Source organism: Heterodontus francisci, chromosome 12 (genome assembly GCF_036365525.1).
Source record: "Heterodontus francisci isolate sHetFra1 chromosome 12, sHetFra1.hap1, whole genome shotgun sequence".
Taxonomy (NCBI): domain Eukaryota; kingdom Metazoa; phylum Chordata; class Chondrichthyes; order Heterodontiformes; family Heterodontidae; genus Heterodontus; species Heterodontus francisci.
The window spans coordinates 51,577,750-51,599,670 of NC_090382.1; the positions used below are offsets into that span (position 1 = coordinate 51,577,750).

General features: G+C 41.7%; 1 protein-coding gene across 2 annotated transcripts in view; it reads left to right on the forward strand.

Moving 5' to 3' along the window:
- The window catches only part of stk10 (serine/threonine kinase 10), a 112,589-nt gene extending 90,979 nt beyond the window's left edge, over positions 1–21,610 (forward strand). For both annotated transcript variants that reach the window (XM_068043407.1, XM_068043408.1), the window contains 6 exons: positions 2,275–2,404; positions 4,024–4,148; positions 5,899–6,087; positions 15,651–15,776; positions 17,591–17,704; positions 20,967–21,610. In XM_068043407.1, coding sequence (XP_067899508.1) covers positions 2,275–2,404; positions 4,024–4,148; positions 5,899–6,087; positions 15,651–15,776; positions 17,591–17,704; positions 20,967–21,104 — 822 coding nt within the window. In that variant the 3' untranslated portion in view covers positions 21,105–21,610. The remainder of the gene's footprint in view (positions 1–2,274; positions 2,405–4,023; positions 4,149–5,898; positions 6,088–15,650; positions 15,777–17,590; positions 17,705–20,966) is intronic.
- Positions 21,611–21,921: the final 311 nt, after the last annotated feature.

Consider the following 21,921-nt stretch of genomic DNA (forward strand, 5'->3'; position numbering starts at 1 on the left):
GGCTGTCAGCCCTACCAGGAAACCTAGATATTTAAAGATAGAATGAATTAAATTAAGTAAAAACATTGTTTGCCCCTCTCCCACCCCTGCCCCCCACCCAATCACAATTAGATTAATTATCTGCCCTTTCTCACCCAAAAACACATACCTTTACCATCTGACCACCTTTTCCCCCCCCCCCCCCCCCCCCCCAAACCCCAAGCTGCATAAACTTTAAACTACCATCCTTTCCGCCATCCCCTACGTCCATGACGTTAATTTGACCCCCGCCTCCTACACTAATAAAAGTTAATTCCTCCTCCCTGCCCACCAATGTTGCGCCTCATTTCCCCGGACGGGGATCCGAAGGCACAGAAATGCTGGCCACCGGGCTGAAAATCGCAGTGGGACGTCAGGAGGTGATGCAAGTTTATTTAAATTAATTATTTTAATTGATCTAAATATTCAAATTGTGATCGCGTTGCTCAGCGGCAGGGAGGCCACCACAATGCCTCGCTGAGGCCAGGAGGATTAGGCCAGGCCCTGCCGGCACCTAGGTCCATGGCAGGCCATTTTCAGGACCCCACCCCCGCCACGGATCCCGATGCCATGGGCTCATTAAAATCCAGCCCCTCCGGTAAGTGAAGCGGTGTCGCGGAGGCAGGTCTGGAAGGCCCTAGCAAGGGGTGGGGGTGTGTGGTGGCTATGAAGTCCAGGGGGAGGGAGATCCAGGGAGGTGGAGGTTTTGCCAGCGGGTGTCCTCCATGGGACACGGGTTGCCCACGATGAAGAGACCCCTCCCCAAAGCCCGCAGACAGGGTGCCTCATTTTGCAAGGCGCCCTCCCGACGTGGCGGAGGCAGCCCCTGCCACTGGTTGAATCCCAGCGGTGGTGAGAAGAGGCCCTTAACAGGCAATTTAGGGGCTGCAGTTGGCCTCTGGGTAGGAAGGCCATCGTCAGTCCATCATACCCCGACAAAACTATTTGCCAATGGGGCAGCAACAGGCCCTCCACCTCCCGTCGCAATTCTATGGGCCCCCTTGCCTCCGACCTCACCTTAAGGGGGGAGCCTGTAAAATCCAGCCCCTAGTGTCTTTAAATCATATTGAATGAGAGCTGTCCATTTGGCTCATCAAACCCGTTTGCTCAGCAGACCATGTCCCATTTGTCCTCTTATGGACTCAGTCCAGTCCACTCAACATCTTGATAGAGGGAACTAAACTTGGGAAAATATTAGACTCTTTAAACTCCGAGGTTTAATGAACAGAAATACTTTGAGCGGTCACTTTTGATAAATGCCATCTGTGCGTGAATAATCATGTTCATTGTAGAATTTGATCGATTTCCTCAACCTTACTCTTCAATTCCATTCTTAAACTCACTTGCCCAGAATTTCTCCAGAGTTGACAGTACTTCACATTATTTTAAAGATTTAAATCATGCTCAATCATTTTCCAGTTATGACCCGAACTTCATTTTTGACATGCCAAGGTCACAGTAACCCTTGCTATAAATAAATTTATATTCACTAGCTACATTCCTGCCGTCATACATCAGCAGCAGTTGTATGCATTCTTCAACATTCAATGAATTTGTTTTCTCTTGAATATTGAGTTTTATTTAGTGATTATTGCTGTAATGAAGTCTTTATGTTTTATGGCTTGGGGATGCACATTCAACTTTCAAACTCTTGCTGGGGCCCAATTCTGTTTTCCCCTCTACTGTCTAATATTTATATCTGAACATTTCAGTCAAAATATTGTTTTACATAAAATTCAAGAAGCAAAACATCTTATGATTTTCTTGCTTAACTAATGCAATACTAATATTGCAACGTTTTAAATTGTTTGCTTGGATTTAATTTAATGGGCAAAAATTCATTTTTTTGAATAATTCCCACAGTTCTTGAATGATTTTGAAACAACGCCTTGGGTCTTGGGGGAAACTGATGCCCTCTTTTTTTTCTTGAAACCTCTTTATGACCTTAAATATCTGTTGTGCTCATTCAAAGTGACTGTTCAAGTCATTTTGTTAGCAGCTGCAATATAATGTTGATAAGTCATTGTAAAGATATTGCGTTGAATGGAATGGTAACATCCTTTTTCTTTGAGTAGAAGAATTAAAACTATTTGTTAGGAATTTCAAGTGGTGTATTATCCATTACTCTGCAAAATAATTGGCTTAAAAACCAATGCGGTGAGATCGAGGTATCTTAATGAAGTTACCAGTGGCTCATTAAGGTGGTGGCCTGAAACTCTTATTTAAATCCACTAAAACATTTGTGCAACTGTCTAGGGGCAGGAGTTTCAATCAAAACAGCACCAAGAACTGGATATGGCACTGAAAAAAATAATTGCACAGAATAAGAAGGAAATTTCTGACCAGGAAAGGGTGTGTCTTGCAAAGAAGCAGCAGCTAATGAGAGGTACGAGGCTTTCTTGGAGTCATGTTTTGTCATATAGTATTGTAACAGCAAAAATTATTTATTTTTTTTAGCTTGAAATATAGTTATAGAATGAATGACTTCAGATTTACTATGCACCCCAACAAATATTTCAAATTAGCACATTGAGTAAAATATATATATATAAAAGTTAGAATTGCTGGACTGTTTAAAAATCCCCTGAGTCCACAGGGCTTTACATTGAATCACTGGTGCAGTGGAGTTGTTATTTTTAATGAGGTTACCAAATGAGTGACTGAGCTGTACAGATCAGCAACTTCTCCAGTTCAATCCCCAGACCTTGATATGTGCCATTTAGTCTTTGGCTGCAATGCCACCTGCTGTTAAATAGATTACCACCACTTATGGTACTGGACAAATAACAAGAGGTTCTGAGTTTGTATTCCACAACAGTTTGTGCAGTTGAATTCAAGAAACCTGAGTTATCAGAAAAATTACTAAGAAAACTGCTGCATTATTCTTAAAAACTTCAAGGAATAGAACCTGCTCATCAGTCAGGCCTACAAATAGCTCCAGTTCCACGTAATAAGCCCAGTTTTAATCCCCTGTGCCTGACAAGAATGGAATGTGCAGGGTGGCGTAGTACTCAATTTGTTCATGCTGCACTCACACCATGTCCCAGTTTAATGGGTGAATTTTGGGCAGCGGGGTTATTATAATTAACCCAGCCAGGCGAGGGCTTCAAAAACATTCACAAACCAGGTATTGATGATGTCACTCAGACTCCAGCTTTACTTTAACCTTGGTCTGCATGATTTGTGCAAATGCCAATACACCTGGGGGAGGCTGGCCTGATGAGGCTTGAGGTAAGGCCAGAAAATTATATTTTGATTGTTTCTTTGTGAGCCAAGAGGAGCAGGAATACTTTGGGCCCCACAATACAACATCGAGCTTTCTCCCTTTCTGAATCTGGTAGCATCGTGCCCCCCACACCCTGCCACTCATCTAACTGATGGGGCACATTCCTGTGTCCGTGGAGGCAGCCTCCTTTCGTGCTCACCCCTCTCATGTGACATTCCTCTCTGGAAGTCAGGTCTGCACTGTGTTCACAAGGAGTTAAAATGACCCAAGTATCACTCTGGCACGTCTGGGCAAGTTTGCCTCAGTAGTCACATGCTCGGCTCTCCCCTGCCTCCTTTTCCACCCACAGCTTAAAATCAAGGCTTAGGGGTTTAATAATACCCTCTAAAATGGATAAGCAAGCCAGACCAACTAGGGATGAGCAAGAAATGCTGCCTTGCCTGTGCTTTCACATCTCAAGGCAAATTTTAAAAAGTGCACTCATCCATGCAGTCACATGAATAAAGGCCAGTTAAGCAAGGTGGAAGACCCCCACTGCCTGCGCAACTGAGTCAATGCTTTCAAGTGGGCTGGGGGGTGGTGGAGAGGAGGGGTAGAAAATGGCAAAGGGGTGAATAGACCAACATAAATGTTTTTGTACCATCTTAATTACATTAGAACTAGTATATAATGGGTTACTGATATCAGTATGATCGAAAATGTTTGCTATCAGGTTGACCTCATTCAGTTCAGCTTGTATAGCTGTAAGACTTTCTGAACCTGCTCTTTTTTTCTTGCAGATAGGGAGGCTGCTATCTGGGAGCTGGAAGAGCACCATCTGCAGGAGAAACATCAGTTCCTCAAGCAGCAGTTGAAGGATCAATACTTTCTGCAAAGGCATCAGTTGCTTAAGAAACATGAGAAGGTAAAAAAAAAACTGGCTCAATGTAGGAAAGCAGAAATATCAGTATGACCCTTAAGGACTGTATATTTTTTGTTTGTCTGCAAAGATGGGACAGTTTTATTCTCAGTGATCCATGAAATTCGCTAATGTGCTAGTTTTGGCCGAGTTTTGTATCTTTTACATCTTTTTTGAATATCAACAATAATGCTAAATGTTTTTTTTTTAAAAAACTGTTTCTGAAGGGGTTTGACAATTATTCTCAAGCAAGTTAATTGCAGTATTTTTAACAGGAGAAAAGCTGGTAACTGAGGAATGCATTCCAGTTTGGGCAGTTCATTGTTTAGAATTTAAAATTGTTTGGCGGACTAGATCAGTGGAAGCTGACTCATTTCCTTGTTCTGAACTAAACGCACTAGAAAAATTGCTGTAGTCAGCTCCTGAAAAGAATATGCATTTTAAATCCTGCCAACTCAAATTAGCATTTTTAGTTCCCATTGCTCCCGTGTCTATGTACCATGTAGAAATGGACATTTACAGTCTAATTAACCTGTGAATTACGGCAGACTTTTTTGCATGAAAGTAGGAGTTCTAACCAGATTATTTGGTTCTGAGATCTCTAATCATAAAATGTCAATGTTTCTGTATATCTCAAATTATTTCCCACAATAGTCAAAAGCAGAAATTTGTAAAAAGTATTGCCAGGTGCTGTGAGAAAACACTTTCTGCAGGTTAAAAGAAATTAAGTGTTCAAAGTGGCCTTACGAGGTACCATCTCTATTACTTGGGAGAACAACTATTGGCTTAATCGTTATATTTTTGAATTGCTTTATCTTATTTTGACAAATTACCCTTTTGCAGTGTTAAGTGTTGTGTTCATCAATCCATTTTCAGTAGATATAATCTTTACGTAATGCTAAATGAGGACTTTCTTTAACTATTTAGTAATACTTAATTGCCTTTACAAAATTGTACATTGTCCCTGTTAGAAATGAATAAATTGGTCTTATTGTTATTACATAGGATTTTATATTATATAAGGACAAGGTATACAATTTAAATCAAACATGGACTTTCAATACATAAATTGGCACGTGTTCTACAAATGTATATCATCTGATAGCTTTTACTTGAGTAAATGACTGGAGCAATGGTTGCACCCATCTATGAATTTATCTGCCCCAGTCTCTGGCTTAGAGGATGGGCAAGTGACCAGAATCATAACCACAACCTTCGTCATCACTGCTTTCTGGCTAACTTGCTGGAGTGCAGTTTGGATGTGTGGATAAATGAGCCCTATAGACCGAGAAACGTCTTCGTTTATGCTGTGTAAGGAGATGTCATGAAGTTCCGAATGGCCTAGGGTCTGAAGAGAAAAGAATTATCCAGCTCAATTTAGCTAGCTGTAGACCCTTTCTAGAAGGTACACATTTGGGCATCCAGTGAGGACATGACTGATCTTGGCCGTGATGCTCCTATGGGTTGAATAATTTATCATGGATCTGTGTGAAGTGGGACCACTTGGATGAAATACTGGAAAGCTGTTAATGAGTAGTGCCGTAGGATGGGTATAGCACCTGGAGAAGAAAATGGAAAATATGCAATAAGTTACACAGGACAGGAAAGCCAATTCATGGTTGTTGTGAGGTAATCTCATTCATCTGTAGTTATGTGATCAATGGTATGTTCAGCTCTATGCAGTGGAGTTTGGCGATATTGCATTTCACATATGTACTATCTCTCTTTATTTACTTTGCATGGTTAACCCCCAAAGGAGTTGGAACAGATGCAGCGTTATAATCAGCGAATGATTGAGCAGCTAAAGATCAGACAGCAACAGGAAAAGAACAGACTTCCCAAAATCCAAAGAAGCGAAGGGAAGACTAGAATGGTGATGTACAAGAAGAGTCTGCGCATTAACTCTTCAGGGAGTCACACAGAAGACAGAGAGAAAATCAAGCAGGTAGTTTGTGTGACCCAATTTCCATAATTTCAGTAAATGCTATTTTCTGATTCCCACCAGGCTACCATTATAAATACACAAAAGCCAAAAGAAAACCAAAGCTTCAAAAATATGCAAAACAGATTTATTCCTTTCAAGTTTAGAATTTAGGGGGAGGAAATGGAGTTTCAGATGGGAGACATTTTAACTCCACAGCGCGTGACTTTTGGCCCTGACAATTTCCCCGTCAGGACGTCGTCATCATTGACGGGCTTGGCTTCCAGTCAGATGGGGAACGTCCTGAGGAGGCCATGGGACCAGGTAGGTCTATTCCCTGACCCTGGAGACCTTTTGATATGGGGGAGCTTGGGGGCCCAGGAGGAGCAGTCCTGTTCCACCTGGCCTACAAGCAGCGTTTTGAAGACGATTGCCCTCTCCCCATAGTTGCCCTCGCCTCACTTCAGCTTCCAGGCCCTGGGAAACCCAGCCGTTCACTGTAAAACCTGTAAATCAGAGGCTGCCATTTTCATTGAAATATTTAAAATGTCAACTGGAACCAGGTTAGCTGCCCACCCCTTGTTCCATCTCTAAAACTTTGGAAATTGGTGGGTTGGTGCTAGCTTGGTAACGCACTCGGAATTTTTCCCAATTTTACCCCCCACCTGTACCCAATCCTATGCACTCACCCATTTTAAAATTCATCAAGCCCCCCCATTCCAACGTGCATGCAATTAGTTTGCTCTGTGAACTTGCTGGTCATTTTTGATTGCATTAAATTGGAGGGAATTTTAAGGAATATTTTTAATTCTAATTTATCATTCCTCAGTTTATCTTTCACTCTTGATGGTCTGCAGTTCAGACTGAAAAGCTATTGTCAAAATGATTCCTTCACTTAGCCATTGAAAATTCAAGTTTGTGAGGAAAATGGGATCCATGGTATTGAAATCATCATTTCTGTGTTTTCCAGTGGCATCTAATTCTGGTGCTACCACTTGCATCAATACTATAACATTCAAATTTGGGACTTGCCCAACTTACACGTGCCCAGTTAATGAGGTCTGAGGGAAAATATTTTATTTGCCTAATTAATACTCCTTGTATTATGAACATTACCAACAAACTCTGCATGGTATGTGTTGCACACATCGGGCTGGATTTTGTTGGGCTCCTGGCGACGGGCTCCGTGATGGGAGGGGCCGGAAGATCGGAGCAGCAGTGGCCCCCACAGAATCTGACGGCAGGAATGGCGGGCAAGCTCCGTGGCGCCATATCCGCCACTCCGCAGCAGGTCTCTGGTATCAATATTAAAATTATCTATTTAAATGGAAGCCAGAGTGATCTTACCAGCGGTTCTGGATCTTCTGAGCGACGTGTGGCACTCCTGCGCCTTCACTTTTTCCTGCGAGGAAAGCTGGCGCCACTGAGGTGGGGAATGGGGGAGCTCTGCATTTGTAGTGAAGTGGGGCGGGGGGAGTGAAGGGATCAACTCTGCGTGGTCAGTGATGTGGGTGGGGGAAGATTTGAAGTCTGCACCTAGGTCTGTTGGGGGTGGGTGAAAGGGGTCAAATCTGTGCTGCGATGGAAAAGGGGTAATCGAGGCTTTTCCGGTGTAGTTGGGGAGGGCGGGTCAAACTTTAATTTTTGTTACAGTGGTCGGGGAGGTGGGGTGGTCAACTTTCATCTGTCAACACAGACCTGGCAGCTTTTTAGAAATAGCGCCAGTGCCTGCGCAGAGGCAGTTGACGCCGTTGATGGCATCACCGAGGCCGCCCCACCACATGATTGGGGTGGATAGCACCTACCCTGCACATGTGGGCCGTCACTTTTTCCACCAGAAAATAAAATCCAGCCCATTTTATAAAATTTTTGTTCAACAAAAGAAGTAATCTGCTACACTTCTCTCAATTATTTGCATTTGGGAATGGTTGCAATTTTTTTTTTTTAATCTTGAAAGAAATTGCATTTACATAATTTTATATACAAAAGAAATCATGAAGCACTTCAGTCAGCGAAGTACTTTTGCGATGCAGTTCGCTGTTATTTAGAAAAATGTGGCAGACATATTGGGCTGCATTTTACATTCCTGCAGCTGAAATTGGTGGCGGACGTAAACAATGGCGGTCCCCCTGGGCGGACCACAGTTTGCGGTCAGACCAGATTTTTGCGGTCCCCCCACGATATTAAACATGGCTTATTTAAATGGCCAGAGCGGACTGTCCCCCTCTCCACCCCGATGACGTGGAGCGGGCAGGCAGTCCATCCCCAGCAATGGCGTCAGCTGCCTTTGCACAGGTGCTGATGCCATTTTTAAAGGGCTTCGCGCCCTACGTGTCAATTTAAGTGTTTAAAGGAGAATGGATTTAAAAACATAAATTAATTGACATTTCTCACCACCCCCGCCAACAGCCATAGATTTAATTTCTTTCCCTCTTTCCTCCCCCCACCCAAAGTACTTGGCTTGTGCATCTGACAACCTCTCTTCTCCTCCCCACCCACCCCCCCCAGCCCAAAGTTCATAAACATTAAACTTTACCCTTTCCCACCATCCCCAATACAAATGATATGACTGATGCCATTTCCTCCCCCTGTCCCCCACCCCGGCACTGAAAAACATACCTGCTGCACCTCTCTCCACCAGTTTTCCACCTCGGATCCCCATGATCCAAAGCCACGGGAGTGCCGGCCACTGGTACCAATATCACTCCAGGACACACGGCAGGAGCACGACGGTAATCAATTCATTTATTTATATTAATTAACATACTTAAATTTGGCTCCTGTCATTGAGTGGCAGGTGGGCCGCCACAAGGCCTCGCTGCCGCTGACAATATGGGGTCGGGCCTTCCTGGCGTCAAGGTCCGTGGCGGGCCTCTCCTGGAGGCATTTTCCGGTCTCCCCGCCACGACCCCTGAAGTTAGGAGTTCTGTAAATTTCTGGCCATTGTGTAAGACAAGGTCCCAAAAACAGCGATGAGATAAATGACCAAATAATCCCTTTTGTGTTAGTTGAGGGATAAATGTCAGTCAGCAGACCGAGTGGACTCACCTGCTGTTCTTCAAACAATTTCATGAAATCTTTATCCATCTGAGTGATCAGATGATTCTTCAATTTAACATTTATCCAAAAGACAGCTGTAATACTACCTCAGTACTATACTGAAGTGTCAGCCTAGATAATGTGTTCGAGTCTCTGGAGTGGGTCTTGATCCCAAGACCTTCTGACTCTGAAGCAAGAATAATACTACTGAGCCAAGTTTGATACCAAGCAATATTCTTTTATGTTATGGTTAGCCTTTTAAAGGCTGAACATAATCTGAATAATATAGGAACTGGAATGGGCCAGTTAGCCCCTCGAGCCTGTTCTGCGCTATTCAATGAGATCATGGCTTATCTGTGACCTAACTCCATATACCCGCCTTTGCAGAATATCCCTTTAAACTTTTGGTTCACAGAAATTGATCCATCTCCATTGTAAAATTAACAATTGTTCTAGCATCAGTTGCTGTTAGTGGAAGAGAGTTCCTAACTTCTGCCACCCTTTGCATGTAGCAGTTTTTCCTGTTTCACTCCTGAAAGGTCTGGCTTTCATTTTTAGTCTTTGTCCCCTAGTCCTAGACACTCCAACCAATGGAAATAGTTTTTCCCAATCAATTGTATCTGTTCCCCTTAATACTTGGGAAAACTTCTGTCCAATCACCCCTTAACCTTCTAAATTCCAAGGAATTGTTTTTTATTTGTTCATGGAATGTGGGCATCGCTGGCGGTGGCGCAGGGGGAGGCGGTGGCTTAGTGGTATTATCACTGGACTAGTGACCCAGAGTATTGATCTGGAGACATGGGTTCGAATCCCACCAAAGCAGAAGGTGGAATTTGAATTTAATTAATAAAATCTGGAATTAAAAGCTAGTCTAATGATGGCCATGCAACCGATGTCGATTGTTGTAAAAACCCATCTGGTTCACTAATGTCCTTTAGGGAAGGAAATCTGCTGTCCTTACCTGGTCTTGCCTACATGTGACTCCAGACCCACAGCAATGTGATTAACTCTTACATGCCCTCTGAAATGGCCCAGCAAGCCACTCAGTTGTACCTAGCTGCTACAAAGTCAATAAAAAGGAATGAAACTGGACGGACCACCTGACATCGACCTAGGAACCGGAAACGACAACATCAAACCCAGCCCTGTCGACCGTGCAAAGTCCTCCTTACTAACATCTGGGGGCTTGTGCCAAAGTTGGGAGAGCTGTCCCACAGACTAGTCAAGCAACAGCCTGACACAGTCATACTCACGGAATCATACCTGACAGACAATGTCCCAGACACTGCAATCACTATCCCTGGGTATGTCCTGTCCCACCAGCAGGACAGACCCACCAGAGGTGGCGGGACAGTGGTCTACGGTTGGGAGGGAGTTGCCTTGGGAGTCCTCAACATTGATTCTGGACCCCATGAAGTCTCATGGCATCAGGTCAAACATGAGAAAGGTAACCTCCTACTGATTACCACCTACTGCCCTCCCTCAGCTGATGAGTCAGTATTCCTCCATGTTGAACACCACTTGGAGGAAGCACTGAGGGTGGCAAGGGCACAAAATGTACTCTGGGTGGGGGACTTCAATGTCCATCACCAAGAGTGGCTCGGTAGCACCACTACTGACCGAGCTGGCCGAATTCTAAAGGACATAACTGCTAGTCTGGGTCTGCAGTAGGTGGAGGGGAAACCAACGCGAGGGAAAAACATACTTGACCTTGTCCTCACCAATCTGCCTGTCGTAGATGCTTCTGTCCATGACTGTATTGGTAGGAGTGACCACCGCACAGTCCTTGTGGAGACGAAGTCCCGCTTTCACATTGAGGATACCATCCATCGTGTTGTGTGGCACTATCACCGTGCTAAATGGGATAGATTTTGAACAGATCTAGCAATGCAAAACTGGCGATCCATGAGGCGCTGTGGGCCATCAGCAACAGCAGAATTGTACTCCACTGCAATCTGTAACCTCATGGCCCGGCATATCCCCCACTCTACCATTGCCATCAAGCCAGGAGACCAACCCTGGTTCAATGAAGAGTGCAGGAGGGCATGCCAGGAGCAGCACCAGGCATACCTCAAAATGAGGTGTCAACCTGGTGAAGCTACAACCCAGGACTACTTGCATGCCAAACTGCATAAGCAGCATGCAATAGACAGCTAAGCGATCCTATAACCAGTGGATCAGATCTAAGCTTTGCAGTCCTGCTGCATCCAGCCGTGAATGGTGCTGGACAATTAAACAACTAACTGGCTCCACAAATATCCCCCTCCTCAATGATGGGGGAGCCCAGCACATCAGTGCGAAAGATTAGGCAGATGTATTTGCAACAATCTTCAGCCAGAAATGCTGAGTTGATGATCCATCTCAGCCCCCTCCTGAAGTCCCCAGCATTACAGATGCCAAACTTCAGCCAATTCAATTCACTCCGCGTGATATCAAGAAACGACTGAAGGCACTGGATACTGCAAATGCTATGGGTCCTGACAATATTCCGGCAATAGTACTGAAAACCTGTGCTCCAGAACTTGCCGCACCCCTAGCCAAGCTGTTCCAGTCTAGCTACAACACTGGCATCTACCCGGCAATGTGGAAAACTGCACTGGCATGTCCTGTACACAAAAAAGCAGAACAAGTCCAACCCAGCCAATTACTGCCCCATCAATCTACTCTCCAAATCATCAGTAGAATGATGGAAGGTATCATCAACAGTGCCATCAAGCAGCACTTGCTTAGCAATAACCTGCTCAGTGATGCTCAGTTTGAGTTCCGCCAGGGCCACTCAGCTCCTGAGTTCATTACAGCCTTGCTTCAAACATGGACAAAAGAGCTGAACTCAAGAGGTGAGGTGAGAGTGACTGTCCTTGACATCAAGGCAGCATTTGACGGAGTATGGCGTCCAGGAGCCCTAGCCAAACTGGAGTAAATGGAATTGGGGGGGAAAAACTCTCTGCTGGTTGGAGTCATACCTAGCACAAAGGAAGATGGTTGTTGGGGGTCAATCATCTGAGCTCCAGGACATCACTGCAGGAGTTCCTCAGGGTAGTATCCTAGGCCCAACCATCTTCAGCTGCTTCATCAATGACCTTCCTTCAATCATAAGGTCAGAAGTGGGGATGTTTGCTGATGATTGCACAATGTTCAGCACCATTTGCAACTGCTCAAATACTGAAGCAGTCTGTGTAGAAATGCAGCAAGACCATGGACTGAGTAGAAAAAAAAAAAAAATTATTGCACATCCCTAATTGCCCTTGGTGGTGAGCTGCCGCCTTGTACCGCTGCAGTCCCTGTGGAATAGGTGTACCCACAGTGCTGTTAGGAAGGGAGTTCTGGGATTTTGACGCAGCGACAGTGCAGGAACAGCAATATAGTTCCAAGTCAGGATGGTGTGTGACTTGGAGGGGAATTTGCAGATGGTGGTGTTCCCATGCATCTGCTGCCCTTGTCCTTCTAGTTGGTAGAGATTGTGGGGGGTTTTGAAGGTGCTGTCTAAGAAGCCTTGGTGTGTTGCTGCAGTGCATCTTGTAGATGGTACACACTGCTGCCACTGTGCGTTGGTGGTGGAGGATGTGAATGTTTGTGGATGGTGTGCCAATCAAGTGGGCTGCTTTGTTCTGGATGATGTCAAGCTTCTTGAGTATTGCTGGAGCTGCACCCATCCAGGCAAGTGGAGAGTATTCCATCACACTTCTGACTTGCAGGTGTACAGGTTTTGGGGAGTCAGGAGGTGAGTTACTCACTGCAGGATTCCTAGCCTCTGACCTGCTCTTGTAGCCACTGTATTTATATAACTACTCCAGTTCAGTTTCTGGTCAATGGTAGCCCCTAGGATGTTGATAGTGGGGATTTAGCAATGGTAATGTCATTGAATGCCATGGGGAGATGCTTAGATTCTCTCTTGTTGGAGATCATCATTGCCTGGCACTTGTGTGGTGCAAATGTTACTTGTCACTTATCAGCCCAAGCCTGGATATTGTCCCGGTCTTGCTGCATTTCTACACAGACTGCTTCAGTATTTTGAGGAGTTGCGAATGGTACTGAACATTGTGCAATCATCAGCGAGCATCCCCACTTCTGATCTTATGATGGAGGGAAGGTCATTGATTAAGCAGCTGACGGTGGTTGGGGCCTAAGACACTACCCTGAGGAACTCCTGCAGTAATGTGCTGGGACTGAGATGATTGACTTCCAACAACCACAGCCATCTTCCTTTGTGCTGGGTATGACTCCAACCAGTGGAGATTTTCCTCCTGATTTCCATTGACTCCAGGTTTGCTAGGGCTCCTTGATGTCAAACCCGGTCAAATGCTGCCTTGATGTCAAGGGCATTCTTGTAACATTTTTTTGTGTTTAGGTGGGATGTTGACCCACAAGATACAAACTGGTTTCTTAATCAAGATGGATTTTATTAAGTACAGCAAGAATATACAAACAATACTTTACTAACGGCAGCCGTTATACAGCAGGATATATGGTGTCCTCGGTTCTTGCCTTCTGAGCTGCTGTGGTGTTGTCATCTTTCTTGAGATGTTCCGTTGACTGTATGTTGGTTTCTTCTTGAAAAAATCAGTGTGCTCCAAGTTGTCCCAGCACCTGCTATTTATGGCCCCCTCCGAGGATTCATTCCTTCCATATTAGGTTATAGACTACCTTAACCCTTTGGTCAGGTATGACACCTTCTGCACGTTGTCCCTTTTTGATTAGTTTATAGTAATCAGATTACAGTGGATATTACATTGTTTTTGCAGACAACTTGATGGCCCAAGTCATTGTCACACAATGGCGAATGTTTGCTGTCCCCATCAACATTCCAGTTTTGAATGATCTCTGAATATCTTTATTTGCATTATCATCCTTCACGAAGCCTACAAATCGATCCCTTATTGTGACTGAGTTTGTCTTAGTTGAAATGCAGGATGGGCATCCGGTCTCATAGCAACACTACTGCTATTGTTACAGTAAACATCGTCTTGCACCATTCCCCACTACAGTTCAGTACTACTTCCCTGGTGATTGTAATTTTCTTGAGTTCCTCCCTCCCTTCCATTTTTTAACTTGCAGCTAATACTGGGAAGTTCCTTGTATCCTCAATAGTGAAGACAGATGCAAAATATCTGTTCAATTCATCTGCCATCTCCTTATTATCCATTATTAATTCCCCAGACTCACTTTCTATCGGACCAACGCTCACTTTGTTAATTCTTTTCTTTTTCAAATATTTATAGAAACTCTTACTATCTGTCATTATATTTCTAGCTAGCTTTCTCTCGTACTCCAATTTTACCTTCCTTATCAATATTTTAGTAATTCTTTGCTTTTTATATTCTGTCCAATCTTCTGACCTGCCTCCCATCTTTGCACAATTATAGGCTTTTTCTTTAAGTTTGATACTATCTTTGACTGTCTTAGTTACCACGAATGGTGGGTCCCACCCTTGGAATTTTTCTTTTTCATTGAAATGTATCTATTCTGTGTATTCTGAAATATTCCCTTAAATGTCTGCCACTGCATCTCTATTGACCTATCCCTTAACCTGATTTGCAAGTTCACTTTAGCTAGCTCTGCTTTCATGCCCTCATAATTGCCCTTATTTAAGTTTAAAATACTAATCTTAGATCCACTCTTTCCCTCAAACCGAATGTAAATTTCAATCATATTATCGCTGCTACATATTGTCCATGTTTGGACCAAGGCTGTAATGAGGTCAGGAGCTGAGTGGCCCTGGCGGAACCTAAACTGAGCGTCAGTGAGCAGCTTATTGCTGAGCAAATTATGCTTGATAGCACTGTTGACGACCCCTTCCATCACTTCGCTGATGATTGGGAGTTGACTGATAGGACAGCAGTTGGCCGGCTCGGGCTTTTCCTGCTTTCTCTGCACAGGACGTAACTGGGCAATTTTCCACATTACCAGGTGGATGCCAGTGTTGTAGCTGTACTGGAACAGCTTGGCTAGGGCTAGGGGTGTGGCTAGTTCTGAATCACATGTTTTCAGTACTGTTGCTGGAATGTTACCAGGGCCCATAACCTTTGCATGTATGACAAATCCATGCTGGCTGTCTCTGAGCAACTGAAAATTTATCAGGCTGGGAATGTTTTTTCCCCCACTCTGGAATTTTTAGATGAATTTTATATTTGATCTGTTGAATGCAAATCCAAGTTTGGTGAAAATGGGTTTTTGCATTTTTACCACTTTTTTTTTACAAAGGTAATAGATTCCAGGCTACTCATTACTCAGCTTGCAATTTGATATATTGTCATGGGTCAAGAAGGGCAATTGCTCAAACTTCTATATTCTCCACACACCATCGTAATTTGATTATTTTAAAATTCCAATATATATAGTATATGAAACCCATCAGGGCCTGTGGTATGTGGAGAATTTTGTTCGAAGTGTAAAGGTGCCCCAACAAAACTAGATAATCCACATCTACTTCCATTCTCTAGACGTTGCACTTTTAGGTGCTCAAGTGACTCAAAATGATTATATTGTGGATTATATTCATGTAACTTCCTTCTCATTAACTAATGGCATGCTGTTACTTGCAAAAATAGTTTGGACAGCAAGAAGAGAAAAGGCAAAAGATGGAAAAGCAAAATCAGCAAATAAAGCATGAAACCCAAATGAGAGACATGCAACATACATGTGACAATAATATCCAGGAACTCCAGCAGCTACAGGTAACCAAGTTAGCATTTGTTATGTCTTTGCAGGTACACTTCTCAGTTTTTCTGTTGATAGCAAACTGTAATCTGAAATAAAAATAGTAAATGCTGGAAATATTCAGTTGGTCTGGCAGCATCTGTAGAGAGAGAATCAGAGTTAATTTTTCAGGTTGATGACCTTTCATTAATCTCCTGGTTGTTTGATTGTGGTTTTGGGTAGTATCCAGGAGCTGAGACTTAAATACATTATAACATGCTCATTTGTCCAGGCGAGGTTGCAGTTGCTGCAAAACTCTGGTACATTTTCCTCTTGCTGTTTCAGGGAAAAATGGGATGTTCATTTTGTGCAGTGACGATAAACTGGCTGTGCATCCTGGCAACAAGCTCATTAGATCATTTTTGTACTGTAATTAATTTTTATTGGTATCATTATGTGCCATCTACTTTGGTCTGCTCTTGGGTGCAACTTAAAAAATGAGGCTAACTTCTTTTAATGTCAACCCATCTCCACAGGTGAAATTCAGCTGTTTTTTTGGCAGTTTAGTAAATTTGATGCGATAATTACAACATTGTACCTCATTCTCTAGAAACATATCACAGCAGTGTAAGCCATCTAAATGCATAAAACATAACATGGGAGCCAAATTAATCAAACAGGCTAAGAAATGTGTACTGTAATGGAGATAGTATGTAATGTATAAAACAACTGAACCCTCTAATTTCTGTTTAAAGATTCCTGTAAATAGTCTCTGTAAAGATTTGATTCAAAGCACAACTTGAACACTATTATACCTTTATGTAAATATTTTCAAAAGAAGTAAGTTTAGAAAGAAGTCTAATATGAACATACGAATTAGGAGCAGGAGTAGGCCACTCGGCCCTTCGAGCCTACTCCGCCATTCAGTAAGTTCATGACTGAACTGATTACTCCACATTTCCACCTACCCCCGATAACCTTCCACCCCCTTGCTTATCAAGAATCTATCTACCTCTGCCTTAAAAATATTCAAAGATTCTGCTTCCACTGCCTTTTGAGGAAGAGAATTCCAAAGACTCACGACCCTCAGAAAATAATTCTCCTCATCTCTGACCCCTTATTTTTAAACAGTGACCCCTAGTTCTAGATTCTCCCACATGGGGAAATATCCTTTCCACATCCATCCTGTCAAGACCCCTCAGGATCTTGTATGTTTCAAGCAAGTCGCCTCTTACTCTTCTAAATTCCAACGGATACAAGCCTAGCCTATCCAATTTTTCCTCGTAAGACAGCCCACCCATTCCAGGTATTTGTCTAATAAAACTTCTCTGTACTGCCTCCAGCGCATTTACATTCTTCCTTAAATAAGGAGACCAGTACTGTCCACAGTACTCCAGATGTGGTCTCACCAATGCCCTGTGTAGCTGAAGCATAACCTCCCTACTTTTGTATTCAATTCCCCTCGCAATAAACAATAATATTCTGTTGAGCTATTATGAACAGTGATCCAGTTTGTATAAATATTAATTAAACTTGTCAGCAATTCCCCAAGTATTCTCATAGTACACCTCTAAAGTAATTACAAGCAAGTATAGCCAACATTATGAAGCTAATGTGTGGTTGCTCCTTGAGTTAAAAGGAATACTATTTTTCATTATTGTATTTGTATGCTAAAATGTGGAATGTCAAGTGTGTAAATGTTGTCTACATTATGGGTTTACTTTGACTACTTGTTGTAAATTGTCAATAACTGTAAATGAGATCACGTAACAGTAAATTTTGATATTTAGTGTTGCTTCGGCAACATATGTAGCACATGATTGGCTACAGTAATTTATCCCTAATTCTTTAGAATGAAAAGTGCCATCTTCTCATTGAACACGAGACTGAAAAGTTAAAAGCACTTGATGAAAACCATAACCAGCAACTCAAGGAATGGCAAGAGAAACTGAGGCCAAGAAAAATAGTAAGTTGTTGTGAACAGTCAGAGATAAAATAAAGAATTTAATGTTTTATCGTGCTAAAGCCCTTTTCATTGCTATATTGTTTCTTAAAAAGGGGAAGTTTCAAACTGCTCCTATTCATCTGTACCTGTTATCCTTATAAAACAAGTCCATATTCATTAAGCATTGCATTGTTTTAGGGAAAAAAAAGGGTCTTGTGTCTGACTTCTGATTATTTCTTCAGTAAGTTCTCTTCCATATATGGACATTCCTGTGGAGGTTGGATTGAGGTGGAGTCGGGGAGTAAAGTTAGTTTTGTGGGTGGTGCCAGAAGTCTTAGTCAATATTCCGTCTGTTTAACTGTGGGAGTCTTTGCAGCTGAACCCAAATTAATTCCAAAAAGGATCACCCTTTTCCTTCCAGTTGAAGGTCTCATTGGACCTACCTAGATCATTAGGCACCTATATTGGGAGTGCAAGGGGCCCCCAAGAGAAGTTAGTCTATTCATCACTCTGGTTGGGAATGGGACATGGACTTAAAATGAGAGGCTAACCTTTTGTTTTGAGTCCAGCCACAATACTGAGAGAGATTACTAATCAGAGGCCAGGGAGGGAGGATTTGAGGAAGAGTAGCTACTGGTCTACTTTCATGCACCATTAAGTGCCTGATACAGCAATAGAGTCCAGAGAGCAGGTTGCTGACACCCTAGGCTCTGGTAGACAAGCAATCTGAGGAGAACAATAGTAGCAGACTCAGAAAATAATGATCGTGTCAACAAAACATGCTAGGAAACAACTGGATTGCTTAAGGGCTTTGGGTTCTACAGCTTTTATTGGCTAAAAATAAGGAAAATATTTTACAAATCTGTAATGGTGCAATTTAAAAGCATACAGCAGATCATCCCTCACACTCCTCCCTGCAGATGGTGTAAAAGTAGAGTTTAGAACTGTTAATGAAGATGATACATATTCCAACATTACAAAGGTGTTTTGGCAGCATCTAAGGTGTCATTACACTAGAATAAAGGGAAAAAAGCTTGCATTTATGTAGCATCTTTTATATCCTCCAGATGTCTCAAATCACTTCACAGCCAATGAACTACTTATTGAAATATAGTTACTGTAATGTAGGCAAACAAAGAAACCAATTTGTGCACAAACAGATTCCACAAACAGCAGTGCAATAAATGATCAGTCACTCTGATTTGTTTTGAGTTAATTAAGAGATGAATGTCGTCCAGGACAATAGGAGAACTCCCCCGCTCCTCTTCACAATGTACCTTGTGATTTTTTTTTTCTGCTCCCCTGAAAAGGCCGATGGGCCTTGGTTTAAAATTTGATACAAAAGCTAGTACCTTCAACAATGCAGTACTACTCTGAAGTGTCAGCCTAGGTTATTTGTTGAAGTGCTGCATTAGAACTTGAATCCATGATCATCTGCTTCTGACATGAGTGCCACTACTGAGTGAAGCTGAGTATAGATTGTTTACTAATACCCCATGTGACAAAAATGGAATATTGTCCATTTTTTCTTTACCCATTTTAAACTCATACTGTAGTGTTAAATAAATGCCACAATCCATCTGGAAACTGCACTTTAATTGAACCAAGTGTTCTTGAAACCAAATCAGCTATAGAATGCTGAAGTGAAACATTATCCTTAATCTAATATTTTGATCACATTGTTCACCTGTTTGTTTTATTTTGAAAATAGTCAATTCAAGTAAACATAGGTACTTAGAATCAGTTATAAATGGATTTGTGTCCAGCAGCTATTAAGAGGCTGTCAGGCCAACCAAATGCCATTTTTTTGATTGTGTGATGACATTGAATGCCTGAAAACCTGAATTCAAGTGACCCAATTCTCATAATAAGGGATATTCCATGGGGTGTATCTGGGATTAATTGACAATCCCTTGTCCAGCCAGAGAAATGTATTCAGCGACTTTTTGGGCAATTCAGTTTTTTTTTCTGTCAATACAAAAATGAAGCCTCAATGGAGTAGTTAGCCTTGTGGATGTGGGCCTACTGGAATAGATAGTGAAATGTGAAGTCTTTTCTTTTGTGAACCTTACTGTGATAATCTAGTGAAATCTGTCCAATTAATCATTTACAGACTGCAGATCAAAGATTATCGTCAAAGACACAAACACACACAGTATAGTACTTACTCTTCACTATCCGAAGCGGGGACACGTGAATGTTTGTCATTTCCAGTGAGCAACTTACAATTTAGAGGCTGTTTTGTAGACAGAGCAATATTACCAGATGTACACAAGAACAAAGGCATGAATGTAATTTGTTTCATGTCCATGTTTAACAGGTCAAACTCTTGATTTGGCTTGAAGGAAATAAATACTTAAACAGCCTTCAGGATTCTTTCTGAAGTGCACTGATCTTACAAGTTCAGAACCTTTTCAGGAGTTAAAAATTCAGGTCTCTCCTAACTAGCATTGCATTGAAGAACAATGACATGGCACAAATATTTAATTATTTTTGAAATACAAACATCAACTTGGGTCATCAGCATTCTGAAATCTTGAGTAAAAGTTACAACTTTTTTTGAAACTGCAATCTCATTTGGCTTTTTACTTTGCTATCTTTCCCTGAATTTAATGTTTTTTCTTCAAGATATTGTGGATATTAATTTACTCTGTCCATTCAAAATACTATGCTTCGAATAATGTTTAATGGTGAGTGCTTTCATGCTTAAAAGTAAATACATTCCTAGTATGATTTGAACATTGATCAGGAATGGAAATGTTAGGAAATGTATTTCCAGCCCCAGGAATTTCCTTGAGAGTCCTCCCATTCCACCACTGGTATATCATCAGAAACCCCCTTTACATGCATAAGTGGACTGAACTTCCACTAAAAACAAGTTCCCAACACCAGTCTGTATGCTATGAAGTACTTGATTTTGTATATAGTAAGTGATAGGTGATTAGATTATACAAATAACTATGATTTTATAATATCTGCATTTATTTAGCTACATTTATTAGAGTTGAAATGTATCAAAACATCGCATTTTCAGATGCCAACAAGTTGATTTGAAGTTAAGAATTTGCAACTACGACCAGTGGGTCAAAATAATTTTGTGCTACTCCTGAAATTCAGTCTGATTTCACGGATTTTAGTTCACCTTTTTGACATCATCAGACGCTAGTGATATTGTAAAAGGTTACTCATGAAAAGATTAGTAGAACCTGATTCATCAAGAGTTTCTTTTGATTTTGGTGTTTGAATGTTTTTGTCAGTTTTAATAGCGATGTGTTTGCTGCAGGCTTTGGAAGAAGAACTGACCCAGAAAAAAAAAGATCAGGAGATCTTCTTTAAAATTAGTGAAGAAGCAGAGTGTCAGAGTCCAAGTTCTCCAAACAAGGTTGCCAAATTTTTCCCTTTTACTTCAGAATCATCCTAAAGAAGATCAGGACTCCATTACTTCTCCAGGAACTCAGGATTACAGAGATATGAACAAATCTTTAATTTATATTTTCTAAACTTAAATTGTATTAATGTTTTCTGATAGACGAGAGAGAAATGCTGTATTTACTACTGATATCTCAAAGAATATGAACTGTTTGATACTGTGTTCATCTAAGGACCTTGCTATGAAAAAAAAATCTGCACATGTAGATGTTCCAAAAGTATTTAGTTGAGGGATGGTTTTCTGTGCCTACTTCTAAATTCTTTGCTTGTTTTTCAGAGCTTCCTTGTTTGTACATGACCAGCTAACCAAGTAAGATAATTCAAGATTATAAAGCAAGTTTTTTTTTTAATGTTATTTAGTTCATATATCAAATTTTTACTAAATATTCTTAATACCTAGTGAGTTAATGAAGAACTGGGTTCAAGCAAAAAAAATCCTGTTCAAATGTACCACTGTGTTTAAAAAAAAAAAACTGCCAATAAAAATTATAATCTGCATCGTTGGTTGCTTTTTTTTAAACTTTTATTATACTATTGTTCAAAGGCTCTTCCTACCCATATCAACAATCTGATGCAATGAAGACTTCCCTTCAGTCTTTCACTATTAGTCCCAAGCTCAACTGGAATATCTTATTGGCAGCTGAAGGCCGTTAGTTTCATTCCTTGCCTTTATTGTTATTTTCAGAGGTTGCCTCGGAGGATGAGTTTTAACAATTACAAGTGGAGCTATCTCACCTAGGCCTTTTATGCATCCTTTACATTTGAATAGCCTAAGGACAGCTCAAATGTTTATGATCGGAGTTCAGAAT